Below are 25504 nucleotides of genomic sequence, written 5' to 3' on the forward strand. Positions count from 1 at the left end.
AACCAGTATTTATCCAGTTTCTTCCCAAACAGTCCAGCGCAAACCTACTAAGTTGAGTAATCTAACCCGACTCTTTGGGAAGAAACTGGACACAATCCTAGGCTTATTTTGAAGTGAGGAAAAACAATAAATGCCACATCCATTCCATTCTTCTTTCGTGTTCTCTACTAAGGATTCCTTTGGATGTTTGCCCTATTGTGCTCTCGTCGGCAAATAGGTCTTGGAGTCGGATTGAGACGAAAAAACCCGTCTTTGTGGGATAAGTATTGGAAATAACGATTTGCAGCACAATGGCTGACACTTCCATAGTGTCCGTAGAGCCCGTGTGACCAGCTTTGTTGCGTATTTAGATGATATGATAGAACCAAACACACTAAGTTTTTTTACATGTAAACAATGTTCACAGTACTTTTTGTTGATAGAAAGTAAATAAATAAATAGAATTTGTATTACTGTAAAATCATAAAAAGACAGGGTTACATTATTTAGATAATAAAACTTGGAGTACATATACTAATGGTGAAAAACGTGCTTGCTTTTTTTTTCAATGAATATTAAAATAATAGTATATGATAGTTTATAAAATGCTTCGATTTGTACAAAACAGATCAACAAAAAAAAAACACCTCGCAGATACATTGAATTGTTTTCTATTATAAGGAACTGTTGAAGTGACTTTTATGAAGTCTCTGAAGGCCGAATTAACATCTGAAAAATTTCACAAGGAAACATGAAAGAAAATTTTATATGGATACTAACATTTAAAAATCACAAAAGTCACTTGAACTATAACTACAAATGAATCGATGTATTTTTATGATATTCACAATTCCACACCAAATTTCACACTAAATTAACTGTAAATAGATGAAGAATTAGTACTGCGAAATTAATACCTCACCATCACAGTATAAAAAACAAAACCTCAAAATTAGTATCGTCTTAAAAATTATTCATATAACGGTAGGACTAAATTACGATTCTGCAACAGCAAGATTTTATAGAGAGCTTACTTGTACAATAATGATGTTATTTTCATAAAATTCTACCGGGAACTATTCCATCTCCATTTCCCCGGGTATAATATCATTTGTCTAGTTAACAGAAGCAACGGTTTGCGCTTAATCCTGTTATTTCTGCCCATCTCCAAGGAAACTGCTCTAGAACTGACGAAGTTATTTTTAAGACACTTTAGCGCCGTATTAAGAACTTTAGATGTTTTTATTCCACTTTTAGTAGTGGTAAAGATCTTTGTAATGCTTCAGTCATTAGCTATTATAGATTTTATTCGCGGAAGTATTTTTTTATACGATTGCCAACAACTTTTGTATTATATGAGTTATTAATAAGGAAATAACTGATGGAATAGGGCCAAGTGGAATAAAAAGTAGGCAAACGGACCCTGTGCTCCAATGATTAAAGGCTGTGGAAGAAACCGGGAAAACGCTTCGATGCTAGATAATAACGCAATGACTCCAAAGAGATACCGATGATAAAATAAAATAATACAATAAGAATACATTTTGCAGAATAGATACGATCATTAGATTAGGCTGTGGCTTAAAACTTACCTAATTCTTAGAGTAATCTAAAAAATCTTAATTTACGACTTCATCAGTCGTTAAATATGAAAACAATACAATCGCTTCAGCAGTATTAAGTCACCATTATCGTAAATACATATGTTCTACTAAACAATCGTGATAAGGCACGTGTCCATGACGGAATGGCTCAATGTCAGTCCAATCATGCCTCGGCACAGTTCAGTCCAGTCAGGAAATGAATTTATCACAAATCATTTTTATATTCATCGCGTTGACAGCGTCCGAACAAGTTGGCGAGAAAGCAATACAAGCCTGCCGAAACTTCGCTCAAACCATGCTGGAATGCCGAAATATCTTACACCCTGAAGCCAGAGTGAGAATACCCGTTGATTATCTCCTGTATCCTCATATGGTATTGATCGGATTCAGACACGAAATTACCGATAGTCCCGCTTGGAAATGCGGAGGTTCCTTGATTAGTGAAGTCTGGGTTCTTACTGCGGCTCATTGCGCAACAGACCCCGAAAATGGACCAGCCAGTGTGTTGAGAGTAGGTACGGCCACGTTCGAATTTGACGAAGTAGACGATTTAGCACAAGAAAGAGATGTGGCCAAAATAATAAAACATCCAGAATATAAACCGCCATCGAAATACAATGACATAGCGTTGATGAAAGCCCAACCAAAATTTATGTTGTCTAAAGACATAAGGATAGCGTGTCTTCAAGTTGATGATAATATTGGCACTACTAAGCTGACGGCCATTGGATTTGGTGTGACGTCATCGGGTGATGACACAGGAAGCCAAACTTTGATGAGGGTTGATGTGGAACTAGTAAATAATACAATTTGTAATAGATCTATGAGACCATTGATTAGGAAGAATATTTTAGCGGATGGTATTGTTGACAATCAAATGTGTGCTGGTGACTATGAACACGGTGGTAAAGATACATGTCAGGGTGATTCTGGTGGTCCTTTGCAGGTCATGGATAGTAGAGTGAACTGTATTCATAGTTTCCCATTGCATAAGATTGTGGGAGTGACTTCATTTGGTAGGGACTGTGGTAGAAAGTGGGCACCTGGTGTGTATACACGTGTTTCCAGATATATCGGATGGATCGAAAGCATAGTTTGGCCGTGAAATGAATGTTATCATAGCTATCGTCATGGCAAATGAAACAATTAGTTTCAACACCTTTTTCTTAACAAAAGCTGATTACAAGCATTGTGAAAATAAATCGTATGGAAACAGTAGCAATTTTTTGCATATTAAAATATTATTTTGTTCTACGATCTGTATTATGATGTCTCTAGGTTTACTTATATTTATCACTAGTAAATTATATAGTAGATATGAGAAAATAAAGGTGTGAATTGATTGAACATGTATGACCAAAAATGGAAAGAAGAGAAAAAGATGCGAAACGTAGTACTTAAAATATGAATAATTACCTAATTAATTTCAATCTTGTAATAAAAAGGGATTTGATGTATTTAAACGAAATTTCCTTTCAAGTTAATCTCCATAGAACAAGAGTTATAATAAATAAGTTGATTTGTATAATTTTCTTTATTGAGTTCGACAGAAATGAAAAAAATCTGTAAAATATGATTCCTAAAAAGAATCCGTTCCCGCAAAAAAGTACCTATTTCAGTAGAATGTCCCAGTTGAGCGACAAGAGCAGCTAGGCAATGCGACGCGACGAAATGCATAACATCTAATGTTTGGATGTATTTACTTACGATTTAATTAAAATTAACTCACTCTTATCTCGAACGTCTTAGAATAGAATTGTGAATACACACACACAAACATATATAGATAGAAAAACTTAGGTACTAGGTATGCGCGCATCACAATAGATAATGTAATTACACAGTGTTACGCTAAGTAAAACCGCAAAAATGCCCAACATTGATTTTCAGCCTAGTGGATTACCTCAGCTCTTTTGTACATACATACATAACATAATATACATAAATAACTTTATATAGTCTTGAAAGGTTTACTACTAGACTTAAAGTATAGTCGACTTTTCCGTCGATAATCATACCTGAGTGAAATTAGTATAATATATAGTGAAATTATCAGAGTATTTTTCATTAATAAAAGTATTAGTAATCACTGATAGCGTCAGGCACCGTTCAGTCGCTCACCTATACTCCGCCATCTTGACAATCTGATTGAATACACACAAAAAAATTAATAATGTAATCTAAAAACTGAAGTGAAATATGAAAGTCTGAACCATTATTCAAATCAGAGTTATCAGGGTTAACACGCCACAGAACATAAAAGGTATAAAGATAAAACATCCCACTTACAATTCAAGAGATACTCGTACATTCCCGTATAAAGGATAATGCCTCTTACCTGAAACAGAAAGAGCATTTTAAGTTCTTATGTCGTGTCTGCGGGGACGTGAGAAAAACAATGTGAAAAGATTTTTTTAGTTTCTCTTTAATATTTTATTTTACACGATTATTACCTATATAGCTTACTTAGGGCCTGTTTCACAACTTTCTGATTTGATATCATATTGTAATCTGACATATAAATTAACTGCCAGATAAACCTAAGACCTACATTTGTTAATTGACGTCTTTGGAGAAAAGGCTGCGGTGGAGTTTGTTGCGCCGCTTTTAAATAATCATTCTTTAATTAATTTTAAATAATCATCTTTTTAAATAAACATCCTAAATTGAATAAAGAATTTTGAATTTGAATTTGACCTGCCTAATGTGATTGGCCAGTTAGCCGTATCCAACACTTGTGAAACACAATTTTAGCGTTTGATATGTTATGTTTAGGCTATATATATTATATTTTATCAGAAAGCGGAGCGTTCACGTAGATTTTCTAAACACAAGTCGATTATATTTGGTTGCTAAGGCCATCATCATATGACGCTGGCGCTAGTGTGCACGTAAATAGCGCCTTAAGAATTAAATTGCTTACTAAATAATCTAATTTCTTCCTGCGCCATAAACCATATCCCATGCCACTAATAATTAATGCGAAACTTTGGATGTGAATGAGGATATTTGTTACTCAATTACGCTAAACTTAGACGGTCTAAAAACTAGGATTTCGATGAATTTTAGTACACCGGTACAATTGTACTTTAACCCGGAATTCCCCCGGAGCGTCTATAAGTTTCTCCGCATAAATATCAGCCATTATGATTTATTTAATTTTTCACAATATAAATCATCACAGTATTTCCTCTTTCCAGAATAATAAATAACTAAACAGCGACATTGTAAAATTTCCCGCGTTCCGGAGTTTTAATATGTGTTGATACATTTATATTATTACGGTTTCGGATTGGTTTCGTGACCCAAATGCGTTACATTTTGTTACGAAATTCGTCTACATTTTATGATAATCATTTGTTTTGATTCGACGTCCTAGGTGAGCGTCAGAATGATGTACAACGCGTGGGATTATTATTACATTTATAGTTCTTTAAATACATAGTATAAAATAATGTTGCGCTCAGCGTCTGTTTTAAAACTTTCTTCTTTTAAATCTCGCAACGGATTTTTATGCAGTTTTCAATGTTATTAAGAAAATTCGTTGCCGAATGTTCTATTGGATTCTGGGCCGGTGGAGGCCGTGCGAAGCCGGGCCGAGTCGCCAGTGGGAAATGGCAAGGAAGACGATGGAGAATGTTTCACCAATATACGAGTATAGTAAGATCGAAAATATTATGTATATAATGATATGAAATAATGGAGTGTTGAAAATCATAAACACACGTGCCAGCATCCAAGATTATGTGGTATTCGACTACGACGGCTGGTTGCTTATCCGCTAAATCCCGGGCTTATAAGGCTGCGGCTTGATTGCTAGCGAGAGCGAATATCGCACATAATGGACCATACAATGTGGGGGCGGGGAGGAGGGAACTGCAATGTCCTGCAGCTTATAACGTGAGCACGTATGCAGAGGTGTTAAGGACGCATAGATATACATGTGTATAAATAAAAATATATAATTAAGATAACCTGTACATGAGTAGATATGAACTAATGTCTGAAACAAATACATTTTATTTGAGCGAAATTTTTTATTCATCCAATATCAAATCATAATAGCTTTAAATGACAGAATTTTGCCTGTAATCGAAAGGTCCCAGGTTCGAAAACTACTCGTACCACATGAGTTTCTATAGCAATTGTGTATGTATACACGAATGTCTCCGATGCAAGCAGAGTTCTAAAACAAACTGTACCTTTATATTAATTCAGTAAGACAAAGTAGCAAGAAGCGGTGGTGGTGTAATGATTAAGACGCCCGCCTCTGGATCTAAAGGTCCCAGGTTCGAATCCTACTCGTGCCACATGAGTTTGTATACCAATCTGACTCATGTATAGTAGTTTTCATTGGCCACCACTTTCTTCCGGTGAAGTAAAACATCGTGAGGAAACCTGCACACTGGTTTATTAACTTGTGTGTGAAATGGAGAAGGCAATGGCAAACCATTCCATTACTAATGCCAATAAAGTTGTTATGTGTGATTAATTCCACGAGCCTCAGCCATGAGGAATATGAAGAAGAAGACAAAGTAGGTAAAACCTTATGAGATTTGATTACAGACAAACTTCGGGACACTAAATAAGAGCTTATAAAAATCAATAAGCTGTCAAGAAGGCCGAAGCCCTAGGGATGATATCATCATATCTAGGCCCCGCTTCTCTTCCTACTAAGTTTTTATCCCACACGGGGCCGCGTGAGAAATATATTGCATGAAAGTATTATTGCAAAAGATATTATATTATCCTTATGGACTCCATATTTTAATATTAATTCAAACTTTTGCGTTTAAAACTCACAAAGTACAGTCAACTGCACATGTTGCTCTTTATGAAGCTCTATGTAATTATAATAGGGGTGATTTATGCAAGTGTTTCGAGTAGGTTGTCGATTGTACGTAAATAATGTTTTCAGTTTGGCAATAGTGTGTCAGATTCCGACGCTAATTAATAAACATTGCGTAATTTGTATGAGAGCATTCATGTCGCGCAATGGAAACCAGGAAATGTATGCCGAATCTACGAAAGTTTGGTAAACTGTTTGCCTATGAACTAGCCGGCATTACACGAAGTAACTATAATAAAAATGATGGATAATATGCGTGCCAATGGTCTGAGAACTAAAGTTGCAAAGAGGACGCTGGGCTCCGACACTCTACAGCTGTGAAAGAAAACGGCAAAACGCTCACATGAGAGTTAGGTTTTGTATCATAAAACACACGGTTAATCTGTGAAGATTCCTGAGTACGCAAAAGCGTAACATTTTCGATTATTATAATTTTGTACATGATTCCATTTGAGGTAAACGGAGATGAAAGACGTTCCAACATAACAAAATTGAATGAGTTAACAACAAATAATGACCAACTTTAACAGCGGAAAGTTTGAAAGATTTAAAAAGCGAGTTACATTGTCCCTACGTAATTTAGAACTTAAGAGGAATAAGCTATTTAAGTTAGTCCTCAGTTTAAAAGTCATCTTGGAAAAAACACAATTTGGAACTTATACGGATGAAATGCGTAATATTCATTTAAACTTTGCCCGGGTAGACTCCGCAGACGGATTTCAGACGGCAAAAGACTGCGTTCACATTACAGTACAAAAATGTTTTTTTTTAAAGAAGCATTTTTAAAACAAGCTTTTATAGTTGTTTTATAGTTTGTATCGTCGTCTTATGGCATTTAACGCCTGACTAAAAACCCATGTCCGTGCTGTAAACGGTTGAGAAGTTTCCTCGTTTGGAGCCGATTAAGGCTGCACCACCAGGTCATGCTTATCATGCAATAATGCATTGTCATGGAAACTGAAACGACGTGGGAAATTTCAACTCTGCAGGTCAACTGGAAGTAGGAGAAATCTAACTTGCAAGATTTGATTACAGACAACGGGAGAGCTGAAGGCGCGTACCTAAGTTGTTGTATTGTTAGTTAATCTGAATGGATATCTCACTCTCATCTACTTTTGTCGCTAAACAGCAGTGTTTGCATTGTTGTGTTCTGTATTGAAGGGTGAGAGAGGCGGTGTGATGCTACTGTGACAAAAGATATTCTAGGTCACAAAGTAGATAACGCGCGTGTCCCAGGCACCCCTTGTGTGATATCAACAGATCAGGTGCGCCGCATGCCTGTTCAGCTTCGTAGTATACAAGTTTATTTGTTAGACAAATGAAAAAAGCCCCGACTTTCGATATTCATTTCGCTACAACTTTTGAACGGTTGAACCGATTTTGATCAAACATATCTCAGAAACACCGCATAAAAATTTGCTATCAAATTAAAAAAACGCATCCAAATAAGTTCACCCGTTGTTGAGCTACGGTGCCACGTACAGAGACAGACACACTTAGCGGTCAAACTTACGATACCCCGTTTTTCTGTCGGGGGTTAAAAATGCAATAATTAATCATTATTTTTACAAAATAAATGACACTAAATGACTACTTAAAACCTGAGTTGAAAATTCTTGAAATCAGCCATTTTATAACAACTGATAAATTAACCAATATAAAAGTTTTTAGAAAAACACGCATTCTACATCAGTGTCCAAACGTGAACGCCTCCCCGTCCCCAAGCTTAAATAATCTATCCCCTTCTTATCAAGGACAATTTTGGCCCATTTTTATAATTGCCAATCTGCCCGGGGCATCCAGGGCATGCCAGGGCAGATATCCTCAGAAACGATTAAAAATTGAGGAATTTAATTTATTTTTACACAACGCCCCGAGGTCGGCCGATATTATCCAACTTTTTAATTGTCATTTTGTACACGGTTCTCGATTATTATTTTTTTTGCAGCAATTATTGAAAATATCGGATGATTTTTTTTGCACGAATAAGACACTCATTTAAGTTTTTTAACTGGTTGAAGATGTAAAAGTTAAAATATGATATTATATAATTTTGACCAGCTTTATTTGTGGCTTTTGCTGGTTATTTGGCGTTATTGGTTATCCTACTGATATTATAAATGCGAAAGTTTGTGAGGATGTATGTGTGTATGTTTGTTATTATTTCACGCGAAATCTACTGGACGGATTGTTATGAAATTTGGTACACGTGTGGAATATAACCTGGAATAACACATAGGGTACTTTTTATCCCGAAATTCCCACGGGAGCGAAGACCCAGGGCGCAGCTTGTAGAATTATATAGGTGTGTCTTCCCAGTTGGCAGCATCAATAGACATTTTTGGAAGAAGAGAAGACCTTTGCCCAGCAGCGGGACACAACAGGCTAGTTAAATAAATGTATAAAATACTAAATTACCACAGACGAAGCCTTAGACTCTAGCCATCAATATATAGTCCTAGAAACACGTGTAGAAAAGACCCGAATATTTCAACGTGCCCTAATAGAATTCCAAAGATCGAGTGCTAATGAAATAACTCGGTTTAATCACCCGGCTATTGTCCGTTTTCGCCAAGCCGGTCAACCGGTACTAATATAACTCGATTTGGTTATAATATGTAGCTAGTAACAAGCAAACATAAAAAAAAAAACCCGCCTGCAAACAAATTGCAAGTAAATGATATGACATGGTGGTCAGAACGCCAGAAATGTCATAGACAGAGTTCTAACTTTGAAGTCGGGGCAAGTTAATATTATTATATTACAATGCCTATCGCAAACGCCAAATAAGATTATAACTTATAATAACATCATCCACATAAATCTAAGCCTTGAATATTAAATTAATCTGTAACTTACACACAACGGTCCTCAGTTTGTTGACCACAAAACTGATAATCTGGTCAGTTTCTACGATGAAAGGTCGAATGTAATCATTATCATTAGATAGTATAAAACAACATCACTTCGACGGATTTTTGCATTGTTTGCACCAATAGATAGTGTGTGTGTGTGTAGCCGGAATGGTAACGGCTAAACTTAGATTTAGCCGAAGATTAACCAGGCTGCACCTAATTCAAAAATAATTTATTCAGAAATTAAACCTTCACAGGCACTTTTTCACGTCAATTTTTATATTAAATAGTTATTTCTCACAAGGTACAAACTACTGTAACCTAAGTATAACCATCTGCGACCGGCACCTAAGTCTGTAGCCAAAATATGTAGGTTTCACCTAGGTGTAACTGAGATAGGCTGTCTAGTCGCACATCGGGTTTTAGCCGTAACATATCCATGTTATTGTGTTACAAAAATATCACCAGAGAAACTATTGAAATCCCAATTCGCTAAAAGTCTAGACAACATTGATTCATTTTACGAAATCTTATCTTCCATTAAATGAGAACACTTATAGGTTTTAGTAAATTTCAATCTATTTGTAATGAAAAACGTTGTCTGACGAAGAAATAAAAAAAAAAATGTGTGTTTTTGATCGCTTGGACGATGATGAACACTCGATCATATCAGTATAATAATAAGCCTAGGATTAAAGGGCATTAATAATAAAGAAAATATTCAACTATCATACGATTATCCTTACGTAGTATGAAAATAAGTCTGTCTATATGTAGGAACGCGACAAACTCAAAAGACTGTTGCCGGCTGCCCCCTAATTCCATATTGATTCAGTTGTAAATTGGACATCCCATCCAAAAATAACACTTTCTCCTGTGCGCATATCCGATTCCTTCCTCGGCCGTTGAGCGTCGGAGCCTAGGGTCCGCTTTCCTACTTTCGCCAACTAACAATAACCATTGTACCAATATTATAAACGTGAAAACGGTAGGACCGATTTCAAAGAAATTAGGTAGGTAGCTGGAGTCAAATCAATAAAAATATTTTACTTATTATGTATTAATATTCCGTCTATATTTTCCATAAAGGAGGAGCTCCTAAGCAAAGCTGGTAGTAATAAAATAAAAAGGTGTGTTTTATTTTATAGAAAATTTCCATTCATCCGTACTACCATTTATAGGGCTTAGTGCGGCTTAAAATCCATTCGGACGGATTTTATGAAATCTATCGGCGCCGTACTGCATTTGTTTGCCATGATTTCGATTGAGGCGCCATTTTTACTGGCGAAGTAATATTCCGTAAAAGCTGAATAATCCTTTTATAGATTTAGCACTCTATCGGGGTTTTCCGCTATGGAACAGGTTTTGGAGTATTAAATGAGAGTTTATTAGACTGTTTCATGCACTTTTACCTTTTCACTTGAAACGTTCATTACCATCGGCTGTATTCTAATATGAAATGTAGTTGTTTTGACGCACACAAAAAATGTATGTATCAGCAATTCTTCTGCGCAGGTTAAAGTTAACGTCAAAGTAGACTGGTGCAACTCACTATAAGAACATTTTACCACGTTTGCATTTTGACTTTTTAAGTTAGTAATGTAAGTGTATGACAGATATATTATATATAATGGTATATATATTTATGATAAGATACAGTTTTAAGCGATTTTTTTCACTAATTTTGATTTGTTTTTTTTTTATTTGACATTTTTTCTAAAACTCTTAATAATTATCATTCAAATATTATATCTCATCTTCGTATGCTCCCGGTTTCATTCGAAGCTGTGACGACGCGAAGCCCGGGCTCAGCGTAAAAAATGACCTTAAAGTTTTGGAGATTCGGCTGTGATGAAATAAACAGCTGCCAGCCAAACGTCAACCTTGGGAATGTTATTGTATGTCCGTCAGCTGCTTAGGCTATGTGTCCCTTAATCGCCTCATACGATGACCATGCGAAGATATGGAGTGGTCCTGTTCTAGGGCGGAACCACACGCCATAATTAACATTCCTTAATGCGATTTAAGCTAATAGTAACAGCGAAAATCAGCTAAATCGTTAAAGCAATGAATTTAAAACAATTCGGCTTCGGCTCGGGTTGTAGCCAAACCACTGGATTCAAATGCGAAAGGATCATTCGATAGGGTTGTCGATCGTTAGAAAATAGTTGTGTATTATCCTTACTGATATTATAAATACGAAAGTATGTCTGAATGTTTGTTTGTTACCTCTTCAAGTTTTATCTATTCAACCAATCTTCTTGAATTTTCTCATGCATGCATTTCATTCCGGGAAAAATACAAATACAGTGGGTAATTCACGTGGGCAAAGACGCGGGTAAATGCTATATATATAAATATTTTTATATGGGACTAGATTTCGCCCGCGTAATTTTTCCACGGGAACGGTTATTTTTCCGAGATGAAAAGTACCCTATGTCCTTCACCATACTTCAAACTACATACCTAATATGCAAATTTCAAAGAAGATTGGTTGAGTAGATAAACCCTGAAGAGGTAACAAACAAACAAATTTACTTACGCACTTATAATATTAGTAAGGATAAGGATTAGTAGCCCATGTGCCAACCCTAACAGAGACAGGTCAAAATGCACAAACTAATAGGCCGAATCGGATAACAATCGGATTAATTTATACGAACCAACCTCCGCGAAAGCTCCGATCTTTGTTAGTGAAATTGCGAGCTTTATTGTAGTGTTAGCTAGCTTTTGCCCGCGATTAATATTACCTAAAGAATTAATAAATATAATAAAAAAAAAAATTTTCATTAATCGAAGTTATTGGAGTCTGAAACGGTTCTCCGACTATTGCATCGTCTACGAACGTATCTTCGACAGAATAGAGGAGACATCTTTCGTAAATGAAGGGTTCTGTCGTTCAAACGCCCGTCGAAACATTCTGTCAAACGTTCGTAGACGAAGCAAAAGTCGGAGAACCGTTTCAGACTCAAGTTATTGATCTACGCGTTTACATAGTCCACTTACAGTTTTATTATTATACGCATATTATTACGTGACTATGTCTGCATATAGGAGATATGAAATAAAATTAAGGGGGTTCTTTATGGGACTGATAGAAGCCAGAACAATTTTTTTAAATTATTGTCTGTCTGTACATTCATACGCCGATCACGAAAAAAAACAACGGGATGGAATTTGATGCGGTTTTTACAACACAGCGCGGAACGTTGCTTAAAAAACGAGATATTTACAATAAAAATAATATACAATACAATTACTGAGATTATACTTTGATTCTTTGTTTAGAAGGATAATTCACGCGGGCGAATCCGAGGGCAATAGCTTTAAATAAAATGTACGTGACGTTGCACACACGGATATAGGTTTCTATCATATCTACGGTAGAATTTTAGTTACGCTTATTTCTGTAATCTGCTACTTATTCAAAAACTATTCAAATCAAAAATAAATGCAAAATAAATCATGAAAAAACTATACACCGTCTTTCTCATACACATTTTCCAATAGCATTCATAATAATATACATGTCTCATATAAATTTTCCTCAGGAGTGACTGTTGACAGTCACTCCTTGGACATACATTAGAATAAAATATGGACGATTTAAAAACTGAGATTCTCCTCCCAACGAACAGTTTCCGATGTCAAATTGAATATTAAAGGCTTTTTGGCGCATTTGCCAGAAAATTAGCTTCGGATAACATTCTGCCATTTTGAAATGAGTTTCTGAATCGCAATTTTAGATAACTGATCTCAAAAGTGTGCTGATTTCACCTAAGTTTCTACGATTTGAGTTTTCTTTGAAAAACTTTTTCAATCATTTCACATTCAATCGTTTTTATCAAATCATCAAATTAAAAGACATCAATTAACAAATGTAGGTTTTATAAATTTTAATATATCTATAAGATATACATTTGTTACAATTTAGAGTGGTATAAATCACTTCTTGACGTCAAAAAAATAATATTTAAACTAAGTCTACCGCCGACTTCCAAAGCGCTGGTGAAGAGGAAGCGGCGCAACAAACTTCAGCGCAGCCTTTTCTCCAAGGACTCCAGTTTATATTAAAAACTAAACAAAATCATGAAAACTAACTATATTTAAACCAGACTGAATCAAGAATATGAAATATCGTAGTTATCACGGCCGGAATTCATAAAATTCAGTGCTTATTTATTTAGCTAACAAAAATTCAAGTTTTGAAACTTTCGCAATTTACCCCGCAGCTTTGAAAAGCTCGAGTGGCAAGTTTCTGGCCATCCTGAACTTTATTCCGCAATACTTACGTCATAATTAGTGATGGAACTCTTAGGAGCTTTCCATTATATTGAAATACGTTTAAAAATTTTCGTTTCAAAATGTAAATACTGATATTGGACTTACTGCAACCGTGCTCCTGTGGTAACAAGTGGAACATCATCAATATTCATGTATTCCTCATGACTGAGGCTCGTGGTCATTACGTGGAATGAAACACACACAACAACTCACTTGGCACTATTGACGGAGTAGTTTGCCATTCCTTCTACATTTCAAACACAAGTTATATCAACCAGTGTGCAGGTTTCCCCACGATGTTTTCCTTCACCGGAAGCAGGTGGTGGTCGATGAAAACAATACATGAGTCAGATTGGTATCAAATTCATGTGGCATGAGTTGGATTCGTACCTGGAACCTTTCGAGGCGTCTTAATCACTACACCACCAGCGCTTCGTGCTTCGGCGTTCGTTTAAGTGAAACATAAAAACATCAAAAGAATTGAATGACAAAATGAAATAGTCGTTCAGAGGTTTCGTAAAAAACACAATAAAATAATTATTTTGTAGAGTAGCATTTATGTTACTATGCTAAAAAGATTTTAAAAATAAATACAAACCTTTAAATTTCTAAAATTTGGCTGCGATTTTATCATCGGCCTGCCTGTCCTCAATCCTCCTTGAGAACTCTATGGTAGTCAAGGCGTTAGGATATGAAGCGGTCAATCTAGGGCGGGAACTACACGCCGTACATTGATAATTTGAATCTTCGATCCGGAAAGATTTTAATCTAGGAATATTAATGTTTTTTATTATTATTTTTAAACGCCTCTGGGTGCGGCTAGTGAAGTATAAAGCTATATAGATAATATGTTTATGTATAATTGTATGCATGTTAATATTATAAATGCGAAAGTATGTTTGTTTGTCCTGCTTTCAAGTTAAAACGGAGCAAAAACTTAATGTGATTTTTTTGTGTTGAAGGGTTGCGAGTGACATGTTAGTTTTTGCCGCGATCGAAACCGCGGTCTACAACTAGTTTATAGATAAATTTCAAACAACACAGCGCCGAAACCGTAACATTGTAATTATTTAACAAAAAAAAAAACACGCAACGCATGTAGAACTTATAAAAAAAAGTATTTTGTGAAACAAAGGAGCAATATTAGGCCTTCAAAAAAATAAGGCGGGCCGCTCACGTCCCCGACTTAATATTTCAACGCGCGTGACCTACCGTGACAGGGGTCGAGACAATCAAATAAAAATAGCACAGATTGCGCGCTTGAGGGCGAAGGGTACACAATTGTCACTATCTAGTCGATTCGCAGTGAGACGCAGCTAACCAATCACAGCAGTGCGGCATTGTGACGCGACGACAACCACACCGCAATGTGATTGGTTAGCTGAAAGCGACGTGCAAAACTCGTACTCCGCCCGGTGTACCAAGTACAGTCGACAGCACGTTTAACCATAGATGTGTTTACAGTCAGTATTGGCCCAGTTTCTTTCCCAAAAGAAAGGCGCAAACCCTACTCTGTGTCAAATCCTGCACAGATTTCATGATTTACTCACCTTACTCCTAAGTTTAACTTAACTGGGGGCTTACCATCAGTAATCCACTTTACGACCTAAACTGATCTGCATCGCAAATTCGTACTCTCGACTTAATTTTTTGTATGAATGCGATTCAGTTTAGGTTCCTAAATTGAACCGAGTTGCATTGGAAACGTTATGTAAAGGTTGATGGTAGGCCTGAGCATAGCTTGAAGTGCTGTTAAGTGTACACGAGTTTGTTTATGGCGAAACTGACACAGCAAATTTCGAGCAGCTGGATTTACACTATCGACTTAAAGTTGACTGAATGTGACTAATTCAACGTACATTGCTAATCTATAAGTACTTTATGTAATAAAAGGCGACCGTATCTGTCAGAGTTTACACTAATACACACGGTATTTCCGGCAGGGCTGCGTAAGAGTTAGGTGATACTTCTGTTTTAGCTTATTTTAGGTTGGACCTATGTTAAGGATATTTTGTAAAAACAAGATGAATATTACCTGCTGTAGTTTCAGAGGATTTTCAGCTATGTTTGGACATTTTTCGCGCAGCTATTATTTAATGCCGATATAATAATAATAAATATATTAGGACAAATCACACAGATTGAGCTACCCCCAAAGTAAGTTCGAGACTTGTGTTATGGAATACTATATTTTATAATAAATAGATCATTTTCCATCATGACCCGAGCGGGGATCGAACCCGGAACCCTCGGTTTAGAGGCACGCACTTTACCACTGCGCCACCGAGGTCGTCGTACAAATGCGTGGTAACTTAAAATCAAAAACTTGCTAAACCATACGGTAGAAAAATATTTCAATGTTATATACATCAATACTGAAACAAGGTATTCAGGCGGACGATCAATATTATATATATATATATATATATCCCGCCCCGGCTTCGCTCGGCTAATACCATGGTGTATAATAAATTATACACCAAAACCTTTCTCAATAATCACACTATCTAATAAAAAAACCCGCATCAAAATCCGTTGCGTAGTTTTAAACATCTAACAGCGTACATACGGACAGACAGCGGGAAGCGACTGTGTTTTATACTATGTTGTGATGCTGTCACACGATGAATGCAACAAGCAATAACAGCTTGTGTGAAAAGTGTCATTAGAAATATCTTATTCAGAGTTATTTCTGGCGATAACACAGATTGTTCGTGAAGTTTAGCGAGGCTGTTGCCAAAATATGATCGGACTGGGATTCTGTACACGGCGAGACCGTTTTGAGTATCACGTGAGTTGCTCTGATTTTTATTTGTATTTATTCAAAATTTATTTACTAAAATGATACATAGGGCGGAGGTAATGCTAAAAACATTCTCTATCTTCGGGAAAAACTAAAAGATTATTCATGGCGATAGGTGTAAGTATGAAATATGAATAAATTATATATGATTTTGTTTGTATGTTATATTCATTTGTACTCTGTGCAGTTTGTGGAAGCTTCACAGATCATTCGAACGCCTTTTTGGTCGACCACTGACCCATATATTTATATAAATACTTAACATACTCCATTTTTTTTATAAATTTGCTAGTAATTTATAAAAAAAATTGGATATGTCACACGAAAGCAAATCCAGCAAATATCCATGAAATTAGAACAAAAAAGGATAAAAAAAAATATATATTCATATTTGGAATGCCGAAAATTTATTTTAGGTTAACAGAAAAATATCAGTCACACAATTTCAATTTTCTATGTACAGTCAACAGCACACCAATGATCTATAGCGCGGTGACAGCGGTGAGTTTGCAATGAATTTGTATAGGTTATTGATGTGCTGTTGACTGTACCTATTGACAAGTATTGTTTCGCTTATTTCCTGTTATTTTTGAGAGCGGAAATAAAAATGACGTGTGAAATATATCGAATGGCAGTCACTCGAATATCGTGTTCGAGTAGTGTTTTTTTTTTAAATTGACGTTAATAAAAAAATCTGATCAATGTTTTTTTTATTATGGCAGATACCGTATTGTTTACACAATGAAAATTAACATATACAAAAGTGCAATAAATCACATTGCAATGTTTTTCATATTTGTAGTTAATTAAAGTAATTATATATTCTTATTTATTTTAGATATATTTTTTGTGGTAATTATTTTTTTTCGTTAATTTATTTTTGTCATTATTGTTTAATAAATTAAATGTTTCTTATAAAATGGCAATAAAAAGCTCCACTTAACTAGCGGCCCGTCCCGGCTTCGCTCGGGTAAAACCATAATAAACTGTACACCTAAACCTTCCTTAGGATTCAGAATCACACACTATTAATGTACTTATTTTCGTGCAATAAAGTTATTACAAACAAACAAACAAATTCTCACCTTTTAGGAAGAAATTAGAAAAATACTGAGCCCAAGTGATGCAATTAGTTTCGGAGTTACGCATTAAACACACACACACACTGGCGTCCATATTCTGAATCAAGTTTCATCAAATTGCTCTTCAGAACTCTTGAACTGTGCCACTCAACCTCGATCATATAAATTTTATTGGGTAGGTAAAGTATTAATCTGTTAAGTTTTATTTTTTCATAGCATCCGTTTTTTTTATTTATTTATCTTTTTCTCTTCCATCTTCGCGTGTTCCCAATTGCATTCGCAGCGTCGCAGGCGCCGGCGACGTCGAGAAGCGAAGGTATCAGCGGCAGAAATAGAATTGTTTTCTTCTGACGAAGCATGTGGCGGATACACACAATTCTGTAAACTTTTATTTAGTGCAACAATTTTTTTCATAAACATAATTATATAATGCTGTGATTTTACTGACGTCAACCCCTTGAGAAAGCTATCGGTCACTTCATAAACTATCAGCTGTCAAGGCTGTGTGTACTCATTCTATATTCACGGGACGATTTTAAATATAGATCTATTCTAGGTCGGATCTACACACAATTATTCATTACAAGTTAACACCTAATGCGATAGATATTAAAATTTTATTGCACAGTTTGAAAATTGAGAACAGACGATATATAGTGATATATTTTGTATTTTTTTAGCAAAAATACACCTATATTTTACACGAAAATTTTGAAGGCATAATAATATCGGCCATTCAAATTGGAAATATACAAAAATCATTTAAAAAAGCCATTCCTTTTTTAAATGTATTCGACAGCAGCGACTCCCTCGCCGAGCCAGTTATCCTTGGTTCTGCACAGAGTTTTCGATTCCTGCTTACAAAAAATACTTTACCCACCGAATTTTCCTTTAGGAATTATATTTGTGATAGAATCTTCGTATATCGATTTACAGCCAAATTAATTTGATTTGATCGAGAATTTTCCTGTTTGTTCCTGAGAAAATATTTTTTAAATATATTTTTTCAAACATTCAGGTCATAGACACCGGCAACCCTATACGGGTCACTTTTCGTGTTTATTTCTGTATTTTTTTTAAATATCACTATTAAATTAATTATAAAGATGCTGCATTTAGGGGCTTCGTACCCGTTTGAAGTTTTGAGGTAACCTATGTGCGATTCCTTATGATTATGTATATACCAAATTTCATTGCTTTTTAGATCTGAGGATAACAAAAATGTGAGTAATAGAAATATTTCAAGTTTTTAATAAGCTAAATATAAATACTTTAGACACTATCGACATTATTTACTAAGAAAATGTCATAAAAAGTATAATAGCAAAAACCCTATATTACAAAATATAGACTATTCGCTAAAAATAAAACAGAATACCTTAATTATCACAGACTGTCGCTAGACGTAAACAGACGAGCCACTAGCCTACGCACACTGACAAAGTCAAAGGAAGATATAACCAGTTCAAACCAGATTTGAATCATTGAGTCCCGCCGCAAACTCACTGCAAACTGAGTAACAAGTTACAGCCGAATTCGGACAACAGAATTAGTAATATTGTGATGCAAATGTAGACCGCATTTACATAGAATCGTAATGAAGTTTACATAATATAACTATGATAATTGGGGTTACCGTGTGGATTGAACTAGACGGAATATCCGAATCGACACTAGTCTCGACATGTCACTAGACATATCATGTTACTAGGACCGTATGAAATTTTAATATTCTGTGTGGAATATTAGTATATGTTTCTTCATTACACGAGTGGATATTTTTTTAAACATAATACATGCAATATCGTATTAGTATTTAAAGAAGAATAAGATATTTAATTGTAACAAATTATAAAAAATATGTTAATTATTTTACAAAATGTATTAGTCGTACGTATGTTTGTTTGTGCCGAGGTCGTAGATCAATAAGGAAAAAACGGTCAGAGGTAAAAAAAAATCCATGCTCCTGTTTTTTATATATCTGCGAATAACAAAGACTTTCTTTGAAAAATTAATAGATCAACAGTGCAATGTCAGTAAATAAAATAACACTGAAAAACAAATTAAAATGTATTAATTGTTAACTTTTCGTTGGACACAAACCAAAGTCAATTAGCGAAGTTTGCGCGCTGCGGTGTGACAGTCAGTCTCACAAGTTATGGGGGAATTTGAAAACGGATAGCATTTCGGAATGAAATAGATTGGAAATAATCGATGAATCGTCTGCATTTGGTGATTACTAGGGTTGCCAGAATACATATTTCGTGTGGAATTTTCAATAGATCAATAGTTAAAGGAGAAATGATATCATACGGTTTACCCCACTTTGTGTGCCTGGGTGGATGCGGTGGTGGCGTAGTGGTTAAGCCTGTGGATCTCCAGGTTTGAATCTTTTTCATGCCACATGAGTTTGTATACCAATCCGACACGTGTATTGTTTTCATCGACCACCACCCGCTTCCGGTGAAGGAAAACATCGTGAGGAAACCAGCACACTGGTTGATTATCAACTTGTGTATGAAATGGAGAAGGCAATGGCAAACCACTCCATTAATAGCGCCGAGAGAGTTGTTGTGTGCGTTTCGTATCACGTAATGATCACGACCCTCAGCCATGAGGAAATATGACGAAGAGTACCTGGGTGAATTTGTAAGCCTGGCTGAACAAGATTAAATTTCTAGTGTCCTCATTACATCTAGGACTCATATCACCTATAGTAGATTTATTAATTGCGCACCTAGGTGACAGGTCACCTTATTGATGTGTTACCCGCCATACAATCAAGCTTGAAGCCAACAACAAATATGTAGATTATATTGTTAATGAAAACTTTTGTTAACATTTACAATAAAATGCCTCTTTTAAAATAGTGCAACTAGTTCGATTGCTAGAACAACAAAACAAACACCTCTATCGTACGTTTGACAAGTTTACGTCCTTGCAAGTATTCGTGCTAGCATCATTGAAGCCCTCAAAGAACCTGACTATGCAATAGGTGAGGTGTACACTATTCGTTCCGCGTTGAGCTGACATTTTGAAAGTATTCAAAACGGCCACGTTTCAAATTTTATTTCAAGCGTCCTCAGACCAGCTCGGAGGAAACTCAGGAGCTCCAAAAAGCGGAAACATACGGTCGCGAATTGTGACAAGTGACGCAAATCCATCTATACTATTATTATAAAGAGGTTTATGAGTTTGTACGTTTGAGGCGGTTAAACTCCGAAACTACTGAACAGATTTCAAAAATTCTTTCATCATTAGAAAGGTCCAAGATTGCTATAGGCTCCCGTGGATATTTTATCTCAAAATTTCAACGGGAGCGAAGCCACGGGCAACTCTAGTTCTTTATATTATAAATGTGTCAGTCTGTTGCTTTCACGGCTAAACCGCAGAGCGAATTTTGATGAAATTTGGTATGCTTATAGTTAAAGAACCACGTTCGAACATAGGTTACTTTTTTTTTAATCAACCCCCAAATGACTATAATGGGGGGTAACAATTTGTATGAAAATTGTGAGTGTTCCGCTTTCATTTCGCAGAGAAATTAATGAATTTCGCTACATTAATATAAGTAATTTTTCTATTTATCAGATGCACTTTACGCAACATATTGTTTGGTCTAGTAGAGCTGAGGTCTGGACTGGTAGATTAATTATAATGTTAAGACAATCATTTATACTTTTTTTTTGTAACTTTGTGCAAGTTAATAATAATGGCGATAATGTAAATTAAAATAAAACATTTTTGGTCGTTTTAGTAATAAAACCCGGACATAATAATATATAGGATGGCTCGTAACAGTAATAAAGAAAAAAGAAAATAAAAAAAATTCAACTTAAATTGGCGAAGTTTACTACTTACGTTACTGATTCGTTCGAAATTCAATTTTGGTGCCGTATGTATCGTTGTAAAGTAAACAGAGCGAGAAGCCGCTGCGCCCGCAACCATTTGGAATATAAAATATAATCGTCCAATATTCTAAAATTTGAACATTTTGGCACGGCTTTAGTATTCGATTGTGTGCTATAGACATAGTTGGCGTCAACACATGTTACTTTATATACTAGCGGCCCGTCCCGGCTTCGCTCGGGTAAATCCATAATAAATTATACATTTAAACCTCCCTCCCCGAAAACCGTACAAAAATCCGTCCGATAGTTTTCGAGTTTATCGCGTACAGACGACTTTTCGAGGATGTAAGAATAAGGATGTACTCATAACGACTAGATGACCTACGGGCCTTCGCTCCAGCTCCGGGGATATTTGGGATAAAAAGTACCATATGAAATCCTCAACGGTTTATTGCACAATGAAAACTTTTGTCTAAAGTGAAATAATACTTAGTTTGTTGACAGAAACGAATACAATAAAAGAAGTAGATAATCAGAAAAAAAAACAGTTGAATCCATTGACTAAAGCTAACACAAAAATAAAGTCGCGCGCGAGAAAATCAAAAATAGAACACTGTCAACGAACTACAGATAATGCAATTCTTTTTCGCTGCAAAGCGCTGATAATATAGTAAACACTGGCAACACTGGCCACTTTTATGTCGACAGTTCGAAGTTCAAACAAGTCGGGTCGTTCGTTAGGCTGTGCCGAACGTTCTAAATTCAATTTCGCCGACGTTGCACAGCGAGCATGCGAAGAATGCTTTTCGTTTGTTCCACATGTTAAGTACCAAAGTTAAACTCCACTTTTATGGTTATAAATGCTCAGTATAGTAATGGCTGCCATTAAACCCATATGTAAAGCAATACTCGAAATTGTTTCGGTTTACGTTCTCGTATTATTACTCGAGCACTGAGTTAAGGTTTAAAAATGTTTAAATCCCTTTGTGGAGATTCTTTGTCAGTGACTTAATAATAAAAAAATGTTCCAATATCCTGTAAAATAACTAAATACAAATCTCGTTCTCTCATCTGAGTGTATTTCCGGTTGTTTTCTCAGCTGTTAAGTTCACTGTCCGCTTTCCTACTTTTTATTTTCCAATTTACTAATGCACCAGCATTGGTTGTGTTTACCACTTCTACAAGACCTGAATTAACATTGAAAATTTATTATATATTATTACCATATAATATTTTATAACAATTTTATTACAATATTACGTAGAGATCAGAAACACAAGTTAAGTAATCTTATATAAAACGAAGCTAAACAGCTGGTTGCTAAGAGCAATAATAAAAGTGATGACTTTGAGTTGTCTTCGTAAACAATCTCATCGAAGTAGCTTTCTTTCAACATTTATCGACCAAACTGTTTTGTATCAAAAATTTACAAAATAATTTTATGTCAAGCAATGTATTTTTTTCTTATATAGCTAAAGTTATTTGTATAAAAAGTGTTGGCAGAAAACAAAAAAACCATTATTATTTTATTATTATTTTTTAATATATAACGTTAGTAATACATTTTTAGTTCTAAATTTTCACACTATTTCGATGTCGCTAGTGGTATTATCGCACCTTTGCACCCATCAGACTCGCTTATATGCAAAGAAAATAAAATCAAATAAATGTATATCATTTTTATAAGTTTAAAACAGTTCAAAACTGTTCGATGATTCCATTTCCAAAAACGGCTTCTTTCAAATGCCGCGTTACTTTTAACCAGAATTAAAAAAATAAAACAATCTTTTCCGTAAAAATATCTCTTCGAAATATGAAACGAAATTTATTTTTTTTAAATAAAGAGTTTACTTTTTAAAGCATCCGCTATGTTGGTGTGCTTCTGAAAACATTATGCCAAAGAGCGTTCGCTAATTAAAAGTGAAATCGGTCGCAACATAAATTTAGGTCGAAAAAAAATACGAGGAGGAACCGAAAATTACCATTCAACTTTTTTTTTATTTAGTTTATCCATATGGAAAGGCAAAGTGATCCATACAGCCATTTATCATTAAGCAGTCATTCTATATATACATTGATACTTTTTTATAGGAACCGTTATGAGGACGTACCTGGATAAGAACGAATTGAATTGAGTATCAAATGGCCGGACCTAGGTTCCCATTTCGATAGAATCTTTTATTTTTTTTCATTTTTAAAGTACGAATCATATGTTACCGGCATGTGGTTCCCGCCTTAGAATAAGACCTCGTGGATGACAATAGATAAGGAAAACTACTACTAACTATTAACAGCAACAGAAATATTCCCAAAAGGGTTGAAGTCCGACAGAATCCGGTCTTAAAGTCACCGCTAAATCTTCATTTCAAAAGTTCCTTACGCGGATCCTGGGATATACAGACACGTGAGAGTGAGAAAGAGAGAAATAGATGAAGTAGGAATCATCTTCAAATAAATGCATGTTTAGAATATGAGAAAAATATTCCAAAATGTGGCGGACATTTTCCAAAAGGCTTGCTACATAAGAAAGACAATATTCTTTTATATCCCCATATTGGCTACAATAAATAAGAGCCGCCAGCCATTCCCATTCACATTTGCAACCAATAAGGCCCATAGTGTTCGAAATTCCGTATATTAGTTTCCTAAACTATCGTTTTCTCGTCGACTCTCGCTCCATACCAACTAACTCATAAATACAAATATACTATCTATTAGAATCCATCCATTGCAGTTATTCAGCCAGCGGTAGCGCTGGGAATCGCTGTTAGCCAGTGATGTATAGCATGCAAGGTAAAGATTCGCTAAGGAGTTGTGTATATTGGACGGATTTCGAGATACGATTGATTCATGATCACGAATTACCTTCAAATGTTGTTTGGCGCATCTCAGCTTGTCCAGTGTAAGGAGAGCTCACTCACATCGCGAAATGCATTCAATTTTTAAATATAAACTGGTTGTGGTAGGTCTTTTTATAGTGGTTCTGGGAAACTAGACGTGTGTCCAGGAATTACTCGCGTCGTATACGGGATTTCTTACGATTGTAGTAGTATGAATGGGCCTTTGTTCTGTTTAGCAATAAATCCATCACGCGTTTAGTTTCAGATTCTAGGATGTATTTGGTTTCGAGGCGCGATTTTCGTTTTGTTTTCGAATTTGTTGAGAACGAAAACTGGTACATTGATGTGAAATTGATGGAGACGACGCATCGTTGAATACGCAAAGGAACTGTTCATATTTTCACTATCTCATTTGAGAACATTTGTTTGCAAAAGTTCAAATTCAAGAGATCCAAGGAAAAAATTGATATAGAGAGACAATACGATTTTAAAAAATCTATCAAAGCCATTACATTACATAAGGCTATAGCAGATACCAACAGCCAAGCGATGTGGAGTAAAAGTACAAAAACGGACTCTGGGTTTCGACGCTTCATAGCTGTGGAATACACCATGAAAGCGTTCAGTTTAGAAACGAAAAAAATAATACGCTTTTTTCGGGAAAAAATTAAAACGACCGCTTTTTTTCGTCGTGTTTCAAATCATCGATTTTTATCTTTACATATTATAAAACAAAGTCCTCTGCCGCATCCGTCTGTCTGTCTGTTCGCGATAAACTCAAAAACTACTACACGGATTCTCATGTGGTTTTCACTAGATAGTGTTGTTCTTACACCACACCATATCCATAAATCTTTCTCAATTAATTATTTTTTTTATTTTTTCCAACAAATTTGGAATGTGAGAATCGAACCTGTCACCATAAAATCGGAGATGTAATACGTATACGATAGTATATACGCGATGCAGTTTGATACAAAATGCAGTTGGATCGCATTTCAGAAAGTAACTGATTATGTTGGGTATTGAATATATATTTGCTTTTTGTATTTTGAGATTGTTGTAGTGATTATTCACCGAAGTAAATTTGTCGCATAAGATGCATCCCAATATAATCTATCTATATAAAACTCTTTCGTTACTGAGTGATTGATTGACAGACAACGCACAGCCGAATTTACTGGGCGTAGAAAGCTGAAATTTGGTGTGTAGGTTCCTAGGACAGTGTAGGGGAGCACTAAGAAGGGATTTCCTGAAATTCCCACGGAATACGGATTTTTACTCACATACGAACTTGTGGGCAAAAGTCTAGTCTATATATATAAAACTCTTGCGTTACTGACTGACCGCCTGACAG

At 35.5% G+C, this 25504-nt stretch overlaps 2 protein-coding genes across 4 annotated transcripts in view; one reads left to right on the forward strand and one right to left on the reverse strand.

Moving 5' to 3' along the window:
• The window catches only part of LOC128680260 (uncharacterized protein), a 533151-nt gene that overhangs the window by 127529 nt on the left and 380118 nt on the right, over positions 1-25504 (reverse strand). The gene's annotated exons all lie outside the window — the stretch shown is intronic.
• Positions 1673-5610, forward strand: LOC128680268 (serine protease snake-like). Its single transcript, XM_053763318.1, has one exon. It carries the CDS (start codon positions 1735-1737, stop codon positions 2686-2688), a length of 954 nt encoding a protein of 317 aa, XP_053619293.1. The 5' UTR covers positions 1673-1734; the 3' UTR covers positions 2689-5610.

Source organism: Plodia interpunctella, chromosome 23 (assembly GCF_027563975.2).
Source record: "Plodia interpunctella isolate USDA-ARS_2022_Savannah chromosome 23, ilPloInte3.2, whole genome shotgun sequence".
NCBI classification, from domain to species: domain Eukaryota; kingdom Metazoa; phylum Arthropoda; class Insecta; order Lepidoptera; family Pyralidae; genus Plodia; species Plodia interpunctella.